General features: G+C 34.7%; 1 protein-coding gene across 1 annotated transcript in view; it reads right to left on the bottom strand.

Moving 5' to 3' along the window:
• LOC128635707 (alpha-2-macroglobulin) overlaps positions 1-19,112 on the bottom strand; it is an 806,957-nt gene that overhangs the window by 587,905 nt on the left and 199,940 nt on the right. The window contains exon 9 of the mRNA XM_053688833.1: positions 5,927-6,145. Within this exon, the coding sequence (XP_053544808.1) occupies positions 5,927-6,145 (219 nt within the window). The remainder of the gene's footprint in view (positions 1-5,926; positions 6,146-19,112) is intronic.

Raw genomic sequence — 19,112 nt, 5'->3', positions numbered from 1 at the left:
CACTTGTCTTACCTAGTGCTATATTAACAACATATATTTATATGTATTGATCTGAAACATACTATATTGGATAAATGTATGCTGTATTAAATAATAGCTGCATTAATAGATGTATAAATGTTTGTCATTTTTAACAACATTATTTCTTGCAATTCAGACCTACATCTGGTTTTTGATGCATTCAAAATTCTTAGAAACATCAAATATCCTGTATTCACATTAAGATACAATATAATGCCAGGATGTTGAATGCAATTATTCTGTGAAGAGCCAAATAATTTACAGTATAATTGCTTACTAGTATAATACTGGAAGTATATTCATCTTTGGTCTCTATAAATACATGCTAAGTTATATTAAATGGGATATATATATGTTGACTAGATAAGTTTATTAATACTGAAATTTAAAGTATATTAAATAAACATTTTAAAGGTTAGATAGTAAACTGCAGCAGTATTGATAGCAAGACTACATTTCTGGTTGTCTGCTGTCATCTAGTGGTTTATGCAGGAATTGCAGCCAAGGGAAATTGTAGTATTGAATAGCCATATGTTCCCAGCAAGCCAATCAAATGTTTCAGCTCAAAGGGCCTATCAAAGGGACAAGCTCAGAGGGCCAATGGAAAGACAAGCATCCGTTAAGGGTGTATCCAACATTCACCAATGATTACAAAAAAGGGAGGGGCCTATCACTTGAAAAGCTCATGCATAGGAGAAAGGAGAGGTCTTTGTTTGCTAAAATTTTGACTGATAACTTTGCTGCCATTTTGGGACACAGTCACTATAAGCGAAATTGGGCTACCTTTTATTATCCATATTGCAATACCTTTATTCATTTGAGGTGAAACTAGGAATTCTGGAAAAACTGAAACATTTAACTTGGTGATCTTGTGATGTATATGTTTTGTTGTTTTTTTGTATTTATAATATTTAAATGAAAGGTATTTGGTAACTACAACTAGATTGCATTTAGTAATTTTAAAAGGGCACAATTTGTATTTTAAGCTCATGTTCATAGTCCTGTGTAGTTTAACTAGTCATATTTAGTGCTAAGTAATTTATATTTGCAACTATATATTTTAGAATTTGCCTTATTGTAGCTAAATAAGATTTATTTCAGCTCAGATAAGTTGGCATATCAATTGGCTGTTAAATTATCTTGTTATATTGTTTAACTAGGCACTGCTAAAGTTAGCGGTCCATATTCTGGTATTTTATTGTGATATTTTAATGCGATTCATTGTGAATAAGGTAATTTGTAAAGGTAAACTATTTTTGATCTTTGTATAGAATATTGTAACAGTTTAAGTGTGTATCATTTGATTCATAATCTGGTTTCTATAAATATAATTCAATGTGTTTATAACTTTAATCTTAAAGAATTTAGGAATAAATATTGGTTTTAATTGTTTCATATATGCATTTTAATTGGAGGTTATTTGAAAGAATAATTATTAAATAAATTGTATTGTAACCCTGCTATATACTGACATAATGCAAAGGTCAAGTCGGCTCCAGAGCAGCAATGCACTACTGAAAGCTAGCTGAGCACATCTGGTGAGCCAATGACAAGAGATATATGTGTGTTACAAATGGTTATCACCTGCCCCTATATGTATTTCTAGTAGTGGAAGATGGGCTGCTACACATCCCTTATCTCCCCCTCTGATTTCATGAGACCCCTCACGTCACATTCTCCTTTAATTTCCAGGTGATTACCTGCCCCAAGTATGCTCCTGTGTTTGAGGAGGAGGCAATTTTAGAACCTTCATTTACCCCATAACCACAAAAGGGTATAAGACCCCAGTTTAGAAAAGTGGAACCTGCTCTTTCCAGTGTGGGGTCTGATACCCCTGTCACTAGTAGGTGATTTGCATAAAAATGTTAATCCCGGGACTTCCGGTGGGAGGCTTAGCAAGATGGTCGCAAGTAGGAACTGCTCTGCTTGAGACCAAGTTATTTTCTCCTATTCTAGGATTAAATCTCCGCCATCCTGCTGGCCCTTAACAGATTCAGCTGTTCGGGCATCTCTAAGGATCAAGCTTTACAACTCTTGGCCCCCGGAACGACGGAAAGTTGGAGAGGAAGAGAGAGCTGTGGTACGTACTGTTCACAACATAGCTGAGGAAAAAGAAACAAGCATGGAAACTTCCCAGCTCGCAATAGACTCTATAGACTCTCAAAGCAAGGGCATTCTAACTGCCATACAGGGCTTGTTTCTGCCAGCGCTAAACAAGCTGGAATCTACCCTGCAAACTCTACTTGCCAAAACTCAGGCCGTGGATCTTTCGCATGTAAGCCCAAAATGGCGCCGCTTCCCAGCGGAGCCCATTTGCATTCATGCCTGCATGACCCCTGAGGCACATCAGGGACCACACAAAGAGGAATCGAAGAGACAGCCATTGATGTCAGTGGGTTCTGATCCCACTCGCAGAAATAGCAAGGAAGCAGGACCCCCGGCAGCTGTGAAGGAGGGGGTGAAAAAAACCGCAAGATCTGACTCCGAGCTGCAGCGCAACCCTAACAATCACTCTTCTCCCTACCAGCCATTTAAGGCTGTAATTTACCGGGATGTAAGCCGGTCACAAGACAAGGTGTCAGTCGTGGACTCGCTGCTAGCAATGACCCAGCTACAGTGTGCTATCGAGATAAAGCCGGTTGCAGACCCATCAGCTCAGCACCCATTAACCACCTGGATCTCTTGGATTAATACCCTAGATTGTCCTTGCACCCGCCTGTACCGACGGATGCTACAAGGGAGCCTGCAAAGACCTCTCATATGCTGCCCAGTCTACCGTGCTGACCTGCTGCCTGACTGCTGCTCCTTGGGAATGTTCGGACTCACTCGAGACGCAAGAGGCATAGGTTAATGTCGCTTTCTTGGACAGTCTCATGTATCAGCATGCCCGGCCCCCACTTAATACAGATCCACTGCAGTGGAAAATATGGGTCTGGAACAATTTACGATCAGTGTTGTGTGTCGGTCTGGTCGGCAGGTTGTCTCACCTTATTCCGCCACACTATTTGAACTTGCCTAATCCGGTACCTGTTTAAATGTCCTTGTTATTGTTTGTAATATCCAGGGAGTGTAATGTTTGCTCAAACTGGGGCACAAAAATCTGACAACTGTGATTTTGTGATACTCTGTTAGCCCCGACAGCACCTTGCTGTTGAGCTTGCAGTGTAACTTCCAAACTGTCCGTCATTACTGCTTTTAGTCTTTCAGGGTACCTTACACAGACGGTAGTTAGACATAACATGCCTGGAACCATTTTATGTGTCACAGGGTTCGAATGAGAATTGTGCATTGCAATAACCTTGTCAATGGGTTGATTTATAATGGAGACGGTTCACCGTTAGTTTTTTTCTTTTTTTTCTTTAAAACCGGTTAGATTTTATTCACTGTCTGTTTACTGCATTTGTTCACTACATCTGATTATTTGCAACAGCATGGGCTGAGACTGAAACTAGGGATAATCTGTTATTTTATCTTCCAGGTATAACTTTCTTGGATGGGGTAATAGTATTGTTCACAGTTGGGCAGGGAGCCCATCCCCCATCCCACGCCCCTCACCCCTCACCTTCTAGCTTCAATGGCAGTGAAACACTAATCATTAGACTGCTGCATTTGTAGGCCCAACCCCTCTGTGGTACCCATTCATACCGCAGATAATACAAACTACAAGCCAAGTTGTTAAAATCACACTTTGAGCATATCTATATATTTAAAGCTGCAAAACGTTCCTATTACCTATACATTCTTAGAAGTATTGTCCTTCTGGATGTCTCCCACTACATAACTACAGAGGTAAAACTTCCAGCTATATTATTCCTACAGTCCCCAGCACATTATCCTTTATCTCTTTATTTTTCTAGCCCCCCAAAAATAAAAATAAAATTCCCTTTGATCCACCACAAGGTTTCTGGTTAAGGAATGGTCCTTACTTCCTCACTATTTAAACCCCCCCCTCCTGGCCCGCGAGGCACGGGCTGGGATGTACCTCAAATTGTCCAAAACTCGCACAATACCAGTAATCACTATGACACTGAACCTTTACTTGTGAGACCACACTATCAATTTGCTCTACAGGGTGCAATATATACATATTCATGTTCTTGGGGGGTGATGGGATTGGTTTTGTTTTGTTTTAGTCGGTGTTTAGTTTAGTTTTGTTGATATTATAAAATTTAGGGGCATGGGTACAACATAAGAAGATGCCAAAACAAGTTTCATGTACCTTCAAATGCATAAGTGTCTTTTTCAAACTATGCGAATATTGTATATTGATGCTTATAATGTAGCCTTTAATCTAGAACTCTGATTGTAACTTATTCTCTGTAATCTTACTTTGAATGCAAATGTATATGTTGTCTTACTCCTATGTCTCATAGCTTTGTTTGATAGGGTAACAACATTGTTAGCAGTTGTCCCCCCCCCCCCTTTTCTAGCTTCTATGGCAGTAAAACACTAATCACTTGACGGCTGCATTTGTAGGCCCAACCCATCTGTAATACCCATTTATCCTGCTGACAGTACAAAATACAGGCCAAACAGTCAACATCCCACTTTGGGCATATCTATATATTTAAAGCTGCAAAAAGTTTCCTTTTCCTATACATTCTTAGAAGTATTGTCCCCCTGGATGTCTCCCATTGCATAATTACAGAGGTGAAACTTCCAGCTTCCATCTGTATTATTCCTCTAAGTCCTCAGCATTTTATCTTTTTATCTCTTATTTATCTAACCCCCAAAAAATTCCCCTTTGATCTAACACAAAGCTTCTGGCTAAAGAGGGGTTTCCCTCCCCCTGGTTCACTAGGCACGGGCTGTGGTGTATCTCGAGTTGCCCAAAACTCGCGCAACACTATTATTCATTATTGCACTGAACCTTTACTTATGAGACCACACTACCAATCTGCTCTACAGGGTGCAAAATATACATATCCATGTTCTTGGGGGGAGATGGGATTGGTTTTGTTTTGTTTTATTTTAGTCAGTGTTTAGTTTGGTTTTATTTAGTTTAGCTTAGTTTTGTTTATATTATAAAATTTAGGGACATGGGTGCAACATAAGAAGATGTCTGAACAAGCTTTATGTACCTCTAATTGCATAAGTATCCCCATCTTTCTTTCTCAAAAATATGCGAATACTGTATATTGATGCATATAATGCTAGAAATCTGATTGTAACTTATTCTCTGTAATCCTAATCTGAATGAATATGAATATGTTGTCTTGTTCCCATGTCTCTTCAATAAAAAGAATTTAAAAAAAAAAAAATGTTAATCCCCTACCTAATGTATTTACTGTATGGGGGAAAGTAGCCCCCAAGGAGCCCCTATCCCCTAAAGACAGCATACAACAGACATACACACCGTACCCCCCACATGAAAGAGGGGATTACTCATTATCAAAAGTCTCATGCCCCTTTACAAAGCAATTGCCTCTATACTAGGAGCCTTTACAGTCCTCTGGGCTATAAAAAGGAACCTAGCACCACAATATATGTATGACAATGGGAAAAGTGAGCCCCGTTTTAAAAGAGGAGAGGCCTCTCTTCCATAGGAGGAGTCACATGCTCAGGTAGCTGTTCTCAAACCACTGTGTTAGGTATAAATGTGAGTCGAACCCCTAATAACAGTTTTATAACAGGGGTGTGACTATGGTTCAGCAGTTAAAGGTTCAGTACCAAGAATTTAGATTGTGAGCAGAAAAACAGGACAGGGCCATTTTTCCCCCAAATGATAAGTGCTGCAGATACAAAATGAGCTGGTTATGATCACATAATCTGTGAAAATGGCTAATCAGATAGATTGCGTTAAAGCACTTTATTACACACAAGAACATTCTGATGATCATATTTAATATGAGAACAACGCGCTATATTCTCCCCTGTTTATTAACGATAAACCTATGGGACTTACCAGGTAATATAAAAACAAATTATCTTCTGACCGTTTGTTCACTCTTAAGACGTACTCTACCATGACCTCCCGAACGCTACATGGGATCACGTTCTTTGGAGACTGTAGTTTCAGGAAATTGTTGCTTTTGGAGTGAACTTGCTCAATGCTCAATGTTTCTGAAAGTTCTTCAGGTGAAGTCTCATACCAGTTGCCCTTTTCACTTAATTTTGTTCCTGCCTGGAAGAACAGACCAGATGTCCATGAGTAGGAATTGTTTTCTACAGAATCTTATAGAGTTGCTACTAAATCATTATTACATGGGTCATAATAAATATGTGCCCCATCTACATTTTCTCAGAAAAAAAAAAGTTAAAATAGTTATAGAAACATTGAAACATTGTCTATATATAGTATCTATAATAATTGTTATATATATTTTTATATAAGTGCCGCACTGCAAACTATACAAATAACAATCTCTAAATGTTTTATAAAGATTGCTAGCAAAATGTTTAAGGTTTTACAAACCATGCACACCCTTTCAACAACTTTGCTATTCTCTTTGAGACCTAGATTCACTTGAAAACATTAATCTTTATATATTTTGTCTAACTAGATTATAAATTGAGCGCAAAATATAGCTTTTCCGAAATTAATATTTGCGCTCAATTTATTAATACCAGCACACGCAAATGTGCTGCCTTTCATCGGGTGCACTTGAGCAGACCGCTCTCCACCCTGGACACCGATTGGTTCATTCCCTACTTACCTGGTAAGACAACGCCCACGTCTTGGCGTTCACGAGGAATGAAGCGGTGTCTATTCTAACAGCTCCATAGCGGGGCAGGCAGTAATTGTAGCTGCTTTTGCTGCACACCGGTACTTGGTCTTTTGAGACATTTCCATGCCCATGGTTCAGCAGATTAAGGATGGACTGATACACGTAATGGGGTAAGCACTTTGAACTCTATTATTTGCATAAAATTGAGTTGTTTGCATCAATATATAAGAGACTCTTTCTCTCTCTCTCTCTCTCTCTCTATATATATATATATATATATATATATATAGAGAGAGAGAGAGAGAGAGAGAGAGAGAGAAAATAACTCATTGTGTAGTTCATTAACAAATCTAGACAGGCAGAAAGGCTTGTTTTTCCCACAGAAAACCTCTGAATTACACTGTTTCCAATGCAGCAAAGGATTCTGGGTAATATATGCAAATTAGGTTCACAATGACACACCTTTTTACTTCAAGTCTGCTTTTCAGCAGATTCCCTTAATGCCAAAGTATCGCTTTTCACACAGCTTATAAACTTAGCTAGGGTTAGTGCAGTGATTCATAACCATCCCAGGACAGACTGTTTCGTAGTTATTGCTACTCATCAGCTGGGAGAAGGTTTGATCACTGCTGGGTGAAGTTGATTCCGGGCAAAATACAACAACATTTAAAACTACGAAACAGTCTGTCCTGGGATGGTTATGAATCACTGCACTAACCCTAGCTAAGCTTATAAGCTGTGTGAACAGCGATGCTTTGGCTTAAAGGGAATCTGCTGAAAAGCAGACTTGAAGTAAAAAGGTGTGTAATTGTGTACTTAATTTGCATATCTTACCCAGAATCCTTTGCCGCATTGGAAACAGTGTAATTCAGAGGTTTTCTGTGGGAAAAACAAGCCTTCTGGCCTGCCTAGATTTGTTAATGAACTACACAATGAGTTATTTTCTCTATATTTTGTGCATAGTGGAGGATTTTAAACTCACCTTTTACCTCCCCCTAATTTTAAATGTTGTGATATATATATATATATATGTAGTGTATATTCCCAATTAAGCACTGCATTGCAAAAGACCTGCATGCAAAAAAACATTTTATTGTAGATATGATCACATAAAATCAGCAATTAAGTGCTGCATAGCAAAAAGCCTGCGCCAATAATAGCGCTCCCGCTCAAGCAATAAACATCATTAGAAGTAATATTTTTGCGTGTGTCATATAGTGCGTATTACAAGTTGAAATTTATTACGTTTGTGCTCTCGCAAAACCAGACAATCGCTAACCAAAAGACTTTGAATATCGCGACCACATTAACGTTTTATCCCCATACACCAATCGCTTGCACGTTAACCTGACAGGAGTTATTAATATTTTACATTCAAATGTTCTTCACATACAGGATAATGTAATTTGTATAGTAAAAAAAGACTATATATATCTGTATATAACTATAACTGTATATCTATTCCTATAGATAGATATATAGATATAGATTTTACATATATCTAGAAATATATTTCATAATAAAAATAAAAATAAATTTCTACGTGAAGAACATAGGAATGTAAAATACGAGTAACGGACTTCGGGTTTTGTTCTTTAGTTCTAATGAGGTGTCGGGTTAGCGCACATGAAACCTTACTAATCTTAAGGTGCATTATTCAAATATTAAATATAAAATAATAATTATTAAAAAATATTATAGATACTGTAAAAAAAATATACATAATCCATAGAATATATATATATATATATATACATATATATATATATATATATATATATATATATATATATATATATATATACTGTATATATATATAGAGAGATACATGATAGATAGATAGATAGATAGATAATATATATATATTATGTTATAGTATCTATAATAATTGTTTTATATACAAACTATACAAATAACAATCTATAAGGCCTAGATTTGGAGTTTGGAGGTAAAAGGGCTGTTAACGCTCCGCGGGCTTTTTTCTGGCCGCACCATAAATTTAACTCTGGTATCGAGAGTTCAAACAAATGCTGCGTTAGGCTCCAAAAAAGGAGCGTAGAGCATTTTTTCCGCAAATGCAACTCTCGATACCAGAGTTGCTTACGGACGCGGCCAGCCTCAAAAACGTGCTCGTGCACGATTCTCCCATAGGAAACAATGGGACTGTTTGAGCTGAAAAAAAACCTAACACCTGCAAAAAAGCAGCGTTCAGCTCCTAACGCAGCCCCATTGTTTGCTATGGGGAAACACTTCCTACGTCTGCACCTAACACTCTAACATGTACCCCGAGTCTAAACACCCCTAACCTTACACTTATTAACCCCTATTCTGCCGCCCCCGCTATCGCTGACCCCTGCATATTTTTTTTAACCCCTAATCTGCCGCTCCGTAAACCGCCGCAACCTACGTTATCCCTATGTACCCCTAATCTGCTGCCCTAACATCGCCGACCCCTATATTATATTTATTAACCCCTAATCTTCCCCCCTCAACGTCGCCGACACCTGCCTACACTTATTAACCCCTAATCTGCCGAGCGGACCTGAGCGCTACTATAATAAAGTTATTAACCCCTAACCCGCCTCACTAACCCTATCATAAATAGTATTAACCCCTAATCTGCCCTCCCTAACATCGCCGACACCTACCTTCAATTATTAACCCCTAATCTGCCGAGCGGACCTCACCGCTATTCTAATAAATGTATTAACCCCTAAAGCTAAGTCTAACCCTAACACTAACACCCCCCTAACTTAAATATAATTTACATCTAACGAAATAAATTAACTCTTATTAAATAACTTATTCCTATTTAAAGCTAAATACTTACCTGTAAAATAAACCCTAATATAGCTACAATATAAATTATAATTATATTATAGCTATTTTAGGATTAATATTTATTTTACAGGCAACTTTGTAATTATTTTAACCAGGTACAATAGCTATTAAATAGTTAAGAACTATTTAATAGTTACCTAGTTAAAATAATAACAAATTTACCTGTAAAATAAATCCTAACCTAAGATATAATTAAACCTAACACTACCCTATCAATAAAATAATTAAATAAACTACCTACAATTACCTACAATTAACCTAACACTACACTATCAATAAATTAATTAAACACAATTCCTACAAATAAATACAATTAAATAAACTAGCTTAAGTTACAAAAAATAAAAAAATATTTACAAACATAAGAAAAATATTACAACAATTTTAAACTAATTACACCTACTCTAAGCCCCCTAATAAAATAACAAACACCCCCAAAATAAAAAATTCCCTACCCTATTCTAAATTAAAAAAGTTACAAGCTCTTTTACCTTACCAGCCCTGAACAGGGCCCTTTGCGGGGCATGCCCCAAGAATTTCAGCTCTTTTGCCTATAAAAGAATAAATACAATACCCCCCCCCAACATTACAACCCACCACCCACATACCCCTAATCTAACCCAAACCCCCCTTAAATAAACCTAACACTAAGCCCCTGAAGATCTTCCTACCTTGTCTTCACCATCCAGGTTCACCGATCCGTCCTGAAGAGCTCCTCCGATGTCCTGATCCAAGCCCAAGCGGGGGGCTGAAGAGGTCCATTATCCGGTCAAAGTCTTCATCCAAGCGGGGCAGAAGAGGATCTTCCATCCGATTGAAGTCATCATCCAGGCGGCATCTTCTATGGTCTTCCATCCGGAGCGAAGCGGCAGGATCCTGAAGACCTCCAGCGCGGAACATCCATCCGGACCGACGACTGAACGACGAATGACTGTTCCTTTAAGGGACGTCATCCAAGATGGCGTCCATCGAATTCCGATTGGCTGATAGGATTCTATCAGCCAATCGGAATTAAGGTATGAATTTTCTGATTGGCTGATGGAATCAGCCAATCAGAATCTAGTTCAATCCGATTGGCTGATCCAATCAGCCAATCAGATTGAGCTCGCATTCTATTGGCTGATCGGAACAGCCAATAGAATGCGAGCTCAATCTGATTGGCTGATTGGATCAGCCAATCGGATTGAACTTGATTCTGATTGGCTGATTCCATCAGCCAATCAGAAAATTCATACCTTAATTCCGATTGGCTGATAGAATCCTATCAGCCAATCGGAATTCGAGGGATGCCATCTTGGATGACGTCCCTTAAAGGAACAGTCATTCGTCGTTCAGTCGTCGGTCCGGATGGATGTTCCGCGCTGGAGGTCTTCAGGATCCTGCCGCTTCGCTCCGGATGGAAGACCATAGAAGATGCCGCCTGGATGATGACTTCAATCGGATGGAAGATCCTCTTCTGCCCCGCTTGGATGAAGACTTTGACCGGATCATGGACCTCTTCAGCCCCCCGCTTGGGCTTGGATCAGGACATCGGAGGAGCTCTTCAGGACGGATCGGTGAACCTGGATGGTGAAGACAAGGTAGGAAGATCTTCAGGGGCTTAGTGTTAGGTTTATTTAAGGGGGGTTTGGGTTAGATTAGGGGTATGTGGGTGGTGGGTTGTAATGTTGGGGGGGGGTATTGTATTTATTCTTTTATAGGCAAAAGAGCTGAAATTCTTGGGGCATGCCCCGCAAAGGGCCCTGTTCAGGGCTGGTAAGGTAAAAGAGCTTGTAACTTTTTTAATTTAGAATAGGGTAGGGAATTTTTTATTTTGGGGGTGTTTGTTATTTTATTAGGGGGCTTAGAGTAGGTGTAATTAGTTTAAAATTGTTGTAATATTTTTCTTATGTTTGTAAATATTTTTTTATTTTTTGTAACTTAGTTCTTTTTTATTTTTTGTACTTTAGCTAGTTTATTTAATTGTATTTATTTGTAGGAATTGTGTTTAATTAATTTATTGATAGTGTAGTGTTAGGTTAATTGTAGGTAATTGTAGGTAGTTTATTTAATTATTTTATTAATAGGGTAGTGTTAGGTTTAATTATATCTTAGGTTAGGATTTATTTTACAGGTAAATTTGTTATTATTTTAACTAGGTAACTATTAAATAGTTCTTAACTATTTAATAGCTATTGTACCTGGTTAAAATAATTACAAAGTTGCCTGTAAAATAAATATTAATCCTAAAATAGCTATAATATAATTATAATTTATATTGTAGCTATATTAGGGTTTATTTTACAGGTAAGTATTTAGCTTTAAATAGGAATAAGTTATTTAATAAGAGTTAATTTATTTCGTTAGATGTAAATTATATTTAAGTTAGGGGGGTGTTAGTGTTAGGGTTAGACTTAGCTTTAGGGGTTAATACATTTATTAGAATAGCGGTGAGCTCCGCTCGGCAGATTAGGGGTTAATAAGTGTAGGCAGGTGTCGGCGGATTAGGGGTTAATAAATATAATATAGGGGTCGGCGGTGTTAGGGGCAGCAGATTAGGGGTACATAGGGATAACGTAGGTGGCGGCGCTTTGCGGTCGGAAGATTAGGGGTTAATTATTTTAAGTAGCTGGCGGCGACGTTGTGGGGGGCAGGTTAGGGGTTAATAAATGTAATATAGGGGTCGGCGGTGTTAGGGGCAGCAGATTAGGGGTACATAAGTATAACGTAGGTGGCGGTCGGCAGATTAGGGGTTAAAAATTTTAATCGAGTGGCGGCGATGTGGGGGGACCTCGGTTTAGGGGTACATAGGTAGTTTATGGGTGTTAGTGTACTTTAGGGTACAGTAGTTAAGAGCTTTATGAACCGGCGTTAGCCAGAAAACTCTTAACTCCTGCTATTTTCTGGCGGCTGGAGTTTTGTCGTTAGAGCTCTAACGCTCACTTCAGAAACGACTCTAAATACCGGCGTTAGAAAGATCCCATTGAAAAGATAGGATACGCAAATGGCGTAGGGGGATCTGCGGTATGGAAAAGTCGCGGCTGAAAAGTGAGCGTTAGACCCTTTAATCACTGACTCCAAATACCAGCGGGCGGCCAAAACCAGCGTTAGGAGCCTCTAACGCTGGTTTTCGCCGAACTCCAAATCTAGGCCTAAATGTTTTATAAAGATTTCTAGCAAAATGTTTAAGGTTTTACAAACCATGCACACCCTTTCAACAACTTTGCTATTCTCTTTGAGACCTAGATTCACTTGAAAACGTTAATCTTTATATATTTTGTCTAACTAGATTATAAATTGAGCGCAAAATATAGCTTTTGCAAAATTAATATTTGCGCTCAATTTATTAATACCAGCACACGCAATTGTGCACTGGTATTACAAGCTAGGTGCACAGAAGCTTTGTGCTCAAGAGAGTGCGCTTCCATAGACTCCAATGAGACCCTCAGAGACGGCATGAGAACTAACCCAGCGAAGGGGGTAAGTTTTGCAGCAATGGGCAGCGAATATAAACATATATGAATATGATTATATATATTTATGTGTTAATATGTGTAGATACGCATATTAACACATAAATATATATATATATAAGCATAATAACACAAATATATATGTATATACACATACTAACACATAAATATATATCTATATACACTAGTAAGGTATCCCACAACACCACAAGTTAAAACATATATCTTGAGACAGCTGTTTAATAATAGCTTACACATTTCAGCACACAGGCCATAGTCATAGCTACTCCTACGTAAGCTATTCCTAAACAGCTGTCTCAAGATATATGTTTTAACTTGTGGTGTTGTGGGATACCATGAACTTTTAAATTGTATACCCCAAGTCCGCTGACTCGGAGTCACGCTTGACTCAAATCTGTCCTTCATTCCAACTGCTCTCTTCCTCCTGCCGCAACCACCTACGCAATATCTCCAAAATTCGCCCATTTCTGAGTGCTGAAACTACCAAACAGCTCATTCACTCCCTGGTAATTTCCCGACTTGACTACTGTAACAACTTACTAACTGGCCTCCCTCTCTCCCGCCTCTCTCCCCTCCAATCCGTCCTAAATGCATCTGCCAGACTAATCCACCTCTCTCGACGCTCTGTTTCTGCTGTGCCTCTCTGTGAGTCCCTTCACTGGCTCCCCATTCACAACAGAGTTAAATTCAAAATTCTCACCCTGACCTACAAAGCCCTCACCAATGCTGCCCCACCCTATCTGTCCTCACTCATCAAAAAATATACTCCAGCCCGTCCCCTAAGATCCAACAACGACCTGCTTCTTGCGTCCTCTACCATCACCTCCTCTCATTCTAGACTACAGGACTTCTCTCGTGTGGCACCAACCCTCTGGAACGCACTTCCTCGAGATGTCAGACTTGCCCCTAACCTCTCCTCCTTTAAACGTTCCCTAAAGACCTTTCTGTTCAGGGAAGCTTATCACCCGACTTAACAAACTAACTTCAATTAACTAACAGTTGCCCTCTATCTCCTCACTAATATCATTCTCACCTCTGCAGTCCCCACCTCCTGTTTCCAATCCTCCTACCCATCTAGATTGTAAGTTCCCATGGGAATAGGGCCCTCAATTCCCCCTGTATTTGTCTGTAAAATTTTGTGTCTTATCGTATTGTTTCTTCACTGTACTGTTACCCTTGTACCCATGGGCAGCGCTGCGGAATCTGTCAGCGCTTTATAAATAAAGAATAATAATAATAATTGAATAAAAGCTATGTTTTATACTTAAGGATTCCACTCTCCTCCAAGTTTTTGATTCCTGTATGTGACCAGCTCGAGAGGATATCCCCCCTTGCCATTCACCTGTTAGATAGCAAGTCTACAGTGTTGTGAGTGGGAGCGCAACTATTCCTTTTTTTGCTAATTTTACAACCTGGGCTTCAATCTTGGTGATATCGTTTGTATCTACGGAACTTCATTCTCTCGGGGAAGGGATTGGACAGATCGTTGCATACCCCCGGTGAGACTACGCCCACGTCTTGGCGTTCACAGGAAGGGATTGGACAGATCGTTACTTACCCCCGGTGAGACCACGCCCACGTCTTGGCGTCTACGGAGGATACATTACTGCCTTTCATCGGGTGCACTTGAGCGGACCATTCTCTACCCTGGACACTGATTGGTTCATTCACTACTTACCTGGTAAGACAACGCCCACGTCTTGGCGTTCACAAGGAATGAAGCGGTATCTATTCTAACAGCTCCAGAGCGGGGCAGGCAGTAATTGTAGCTGCTTTTGCTGCACACCGGTACTTGGTCTTTTGAGACATTTCCATGCCCATGGTTCAGCAGATTAAGGATGGACTGATACATGTAATGGGGTAAGCACTTTGAACTCTATTATTTGCATAAAATTGAGTTGTTTGCATCAATATATAAGAGACTGAAAAATCAAAGTTTGGAATTATCCCCGTATATCATTTCAAGAGGTGCCCAGTAAAGGTGATTTATCACGTATAAAGTATAACCTCACACATGAGTGGACTTATCCTTACAGGTATACTACATATATAAATATTAAGTTTTGATATATTAAATTACAGATTTCTCTGGACTCTAAACGCTTGTTGATTCTCTATACACTAGTAACACATAAATATATATGTATATACACATAGTAACATAAATATATATGTATATACACATAGTAACACATAAATATATATGTATATACACACAGTAACACATAAATATATATGTATATACACATAGTAACACATAAATATATATGTATATACACATACTAACACATAAATATATATGTATATACACATACTAACACATAAATATATATGTATATACACATAATAACACATAAATATATATGTATATACACATAATAACACATAAATATATATGTATATACACATAACACATAAATATATATGTATATACACATAGTAACACATAAATATATATGTATATACACATAATAACACATAAATATATATGTATATACACATAGTAACACATAAATATATATGTATATACACATAGTAACACATAAATATATATGTATATACACATAACACATAAATATATATGTATATACACATAATAACACATAAATATATATGTATATACACATACTAACACATAAATATATATGTATATACACATAGTAACACATAAATATATATGTATATACACATACTAACACATAAATATATATGTATATACACATACTAACACATAAATATATATGTATATACACATAGTAACACATAAATATATATGTATATACACATACTAACACATAAATATATATGTATATACACATAGTAACACATAAATATATATGTATATACACATACTAACACATAAATATATATGTATATACACATAGTAACACATAAATATATATGTATATACACATACTAACACATAAATATATATGTATATACACATAATAACACATAAATATATATGTATATACACATAGTAGCACATAAATATATATGTTTATACACATAGTAACAGATAAATATTTATATGTATATGCACATAGTAACACATAAATATATATGTATATACACATACTAACACATAAATATATATGTATATACACATAGTAACACATAAATATATCTGTATATACACATATTAACACATAAATATATATGTATATACACATAGTAACACATAAATATATATGTATATACACATAGTAACACATAAATATATATGTATATACACATAGTAACACATAAATATATCTGTATATACACATATTAACACATAAATATATATGTATATACACATAGTAACACATAAATATATATGTATATACACATAGTAACACATAAATATTTCTGTATATACACATAATAACACATAAATATATATGTATATACACATAATAACACATAAATATATATGTATATACACATAATAACACATAAATATATATGTATATACACATAGTAACACATAAATATATATGTATATACACATAATAACACATAAATATATATGTATATACACATAGTAACACATAAATATATATGTATATACACATAGTAACACATAAATATATATGTATATACACATAGTAACACATAAATATATATATATACACATAGTAACACATAAATATATATGTATATACACATAGTAACACATAAATATATATGTATATACACATACTAACACATAAATATATATGTATATACACATAGTTACACATAAATATATATGTATATACACATAATAACACATAAATATATATGTATATACATAGTAACACATAAATATATATGTATATACACATAGTAACACATAAATATATATGTATATACACATACTAACACATAAATATATATGTATATACACATACTAACACATAAATATATATGTATATACACATAGTAACACATAAATATATATGTATATACACATAATAACACATAAATATATATGTATATACACATAACACATAAATATATATGTATATAAACATAGTAACACATAAATATATATATATATATACACATAGTAACACATAAATATATATATATACACATAGTAACACATAAATATATATTTATATACACATAGTAACACATAAATATATATGTATATACACATAGTAACACATAAATATATATATATACACATAGTAACACATAAATATATATGTATATACACATAGTAACACATAAATATATATGTATATACACATACTAACACATAAATATATATGTATATACACATAGTAACAGATAAATATTTATATGTATATACACATAGTAACACATAAATATATATGTATATACACATACTAACATATAAATATATATGTATATACACATAATAACACATAAATATATATGTATATACACATACTAACACATAAATATATATGTATATACACATAGTAACACATAAATATATATGTATATACACATACTAACACATAAATATATATGTATATACACATAATAACACATAAATATATATGTATATACACATAATAACACATAAATATATATGTATATACACATAATAACACATAAATATATATGTATATACACATAGTAACACATGAATATATATGTATATACACATAGTAACACATAAATATATATGTATATACACATAGTAACACATAAATATATATGTATATACACATAATAACACATAAATATATATCTATATACACATAGTAACACATAAATATATATGTATATACACATAGTAACACATAAATATATATGTATATACACATAATAACACATAAATATATATGTATATACACATAATAACACATAAATATATATCTATATACACATAGTAACACATAAATATATATGTATATACACATAGTAACACATAAATATATATGTATATACACATAGTAACACATAAATATATATGTATATACACATAATAACACATAAATATATATCTATATACACATAGTAACACATAAATATATATGTATATACACATAGTAACACATAAATATATATGTATATACACATAGTAACACATAAATATATATGTATATACACATAGTAACACATAAATATATATGTATATACACATACTAACACATAAATATATATGTATATACACATACTAACACATAAATATATATGTATATACACATACTAACACATAAATATATATATATACACATAGTAACACATAAATATATATGTATATACACATACTAACACATAAATATATATGTATATACACATAATAACACATAAATATATATGTATATACACATACTAACACATAAATATATATGTATATACACATACTAACACATAAATATATATGTATATACACATAATAACACATAAATATATATGTATATACACATACTAACACATAAATATATATGTATATACACATACTAACACATAAATATATATGTATATACACATACTAACACATAAATATATATGTATATACACATAATAACACATAAATATATATGTATATACACATACTAACACATAAATATATATGTATATACACATACTAACATATAAATATATATGTATATACACATACTAACACATAAATATATATGTATATACACATAGTAACACATAAATATATATGTATATACACATAATAACACATAAATATATATGTATATACACATAATAACACATAAATATATATGTATATACACATAGTAACACATAAATATATATGTATATACACATACTAACACATAAATATATATGTATATACACATACTAACACATAAATATATATGTATATACACATAGTAACACATAAATATATATGTATATACACATAATAACACATAAATATATATGTATATACACATAACACATAAATATATATGTATATACACATAATAACACATAAATATATATGTATATACACATAGTAACACATAAATATATATGTATATACACATAATAACACATAAATAAATAAATATATATATATATATATATATATATATATATATATATATAAGCATATACACATATATTTACTGGGAACACACAGTTCCCATAGACTGCTATGTAAAGGCACTTTTCTCTAACACCAACTTTAACCCCAAAAACTGCCTACTTT

The sequence above is a fragment of the Bombina bombina genome, chromosome 7, assembly GCF_027579735.1.
Source record: "Bombina bombina isolate aBomBom1 chromosome 7, aBomBom1.pri, whole genome shotgun sequence".
In the NCBI taxonomy this organism is placed as follows: domain Eukaryota; kingdom Metazoa; phylum Chordata; class Amphibia; order Anura; family Bombinatoridae; genus Bombina; species Bombina bombina.
Note: the sequence above shows the minus strand (reverse complement) of the source record. Positions and strands in the feature narration are given on the sequence as shown.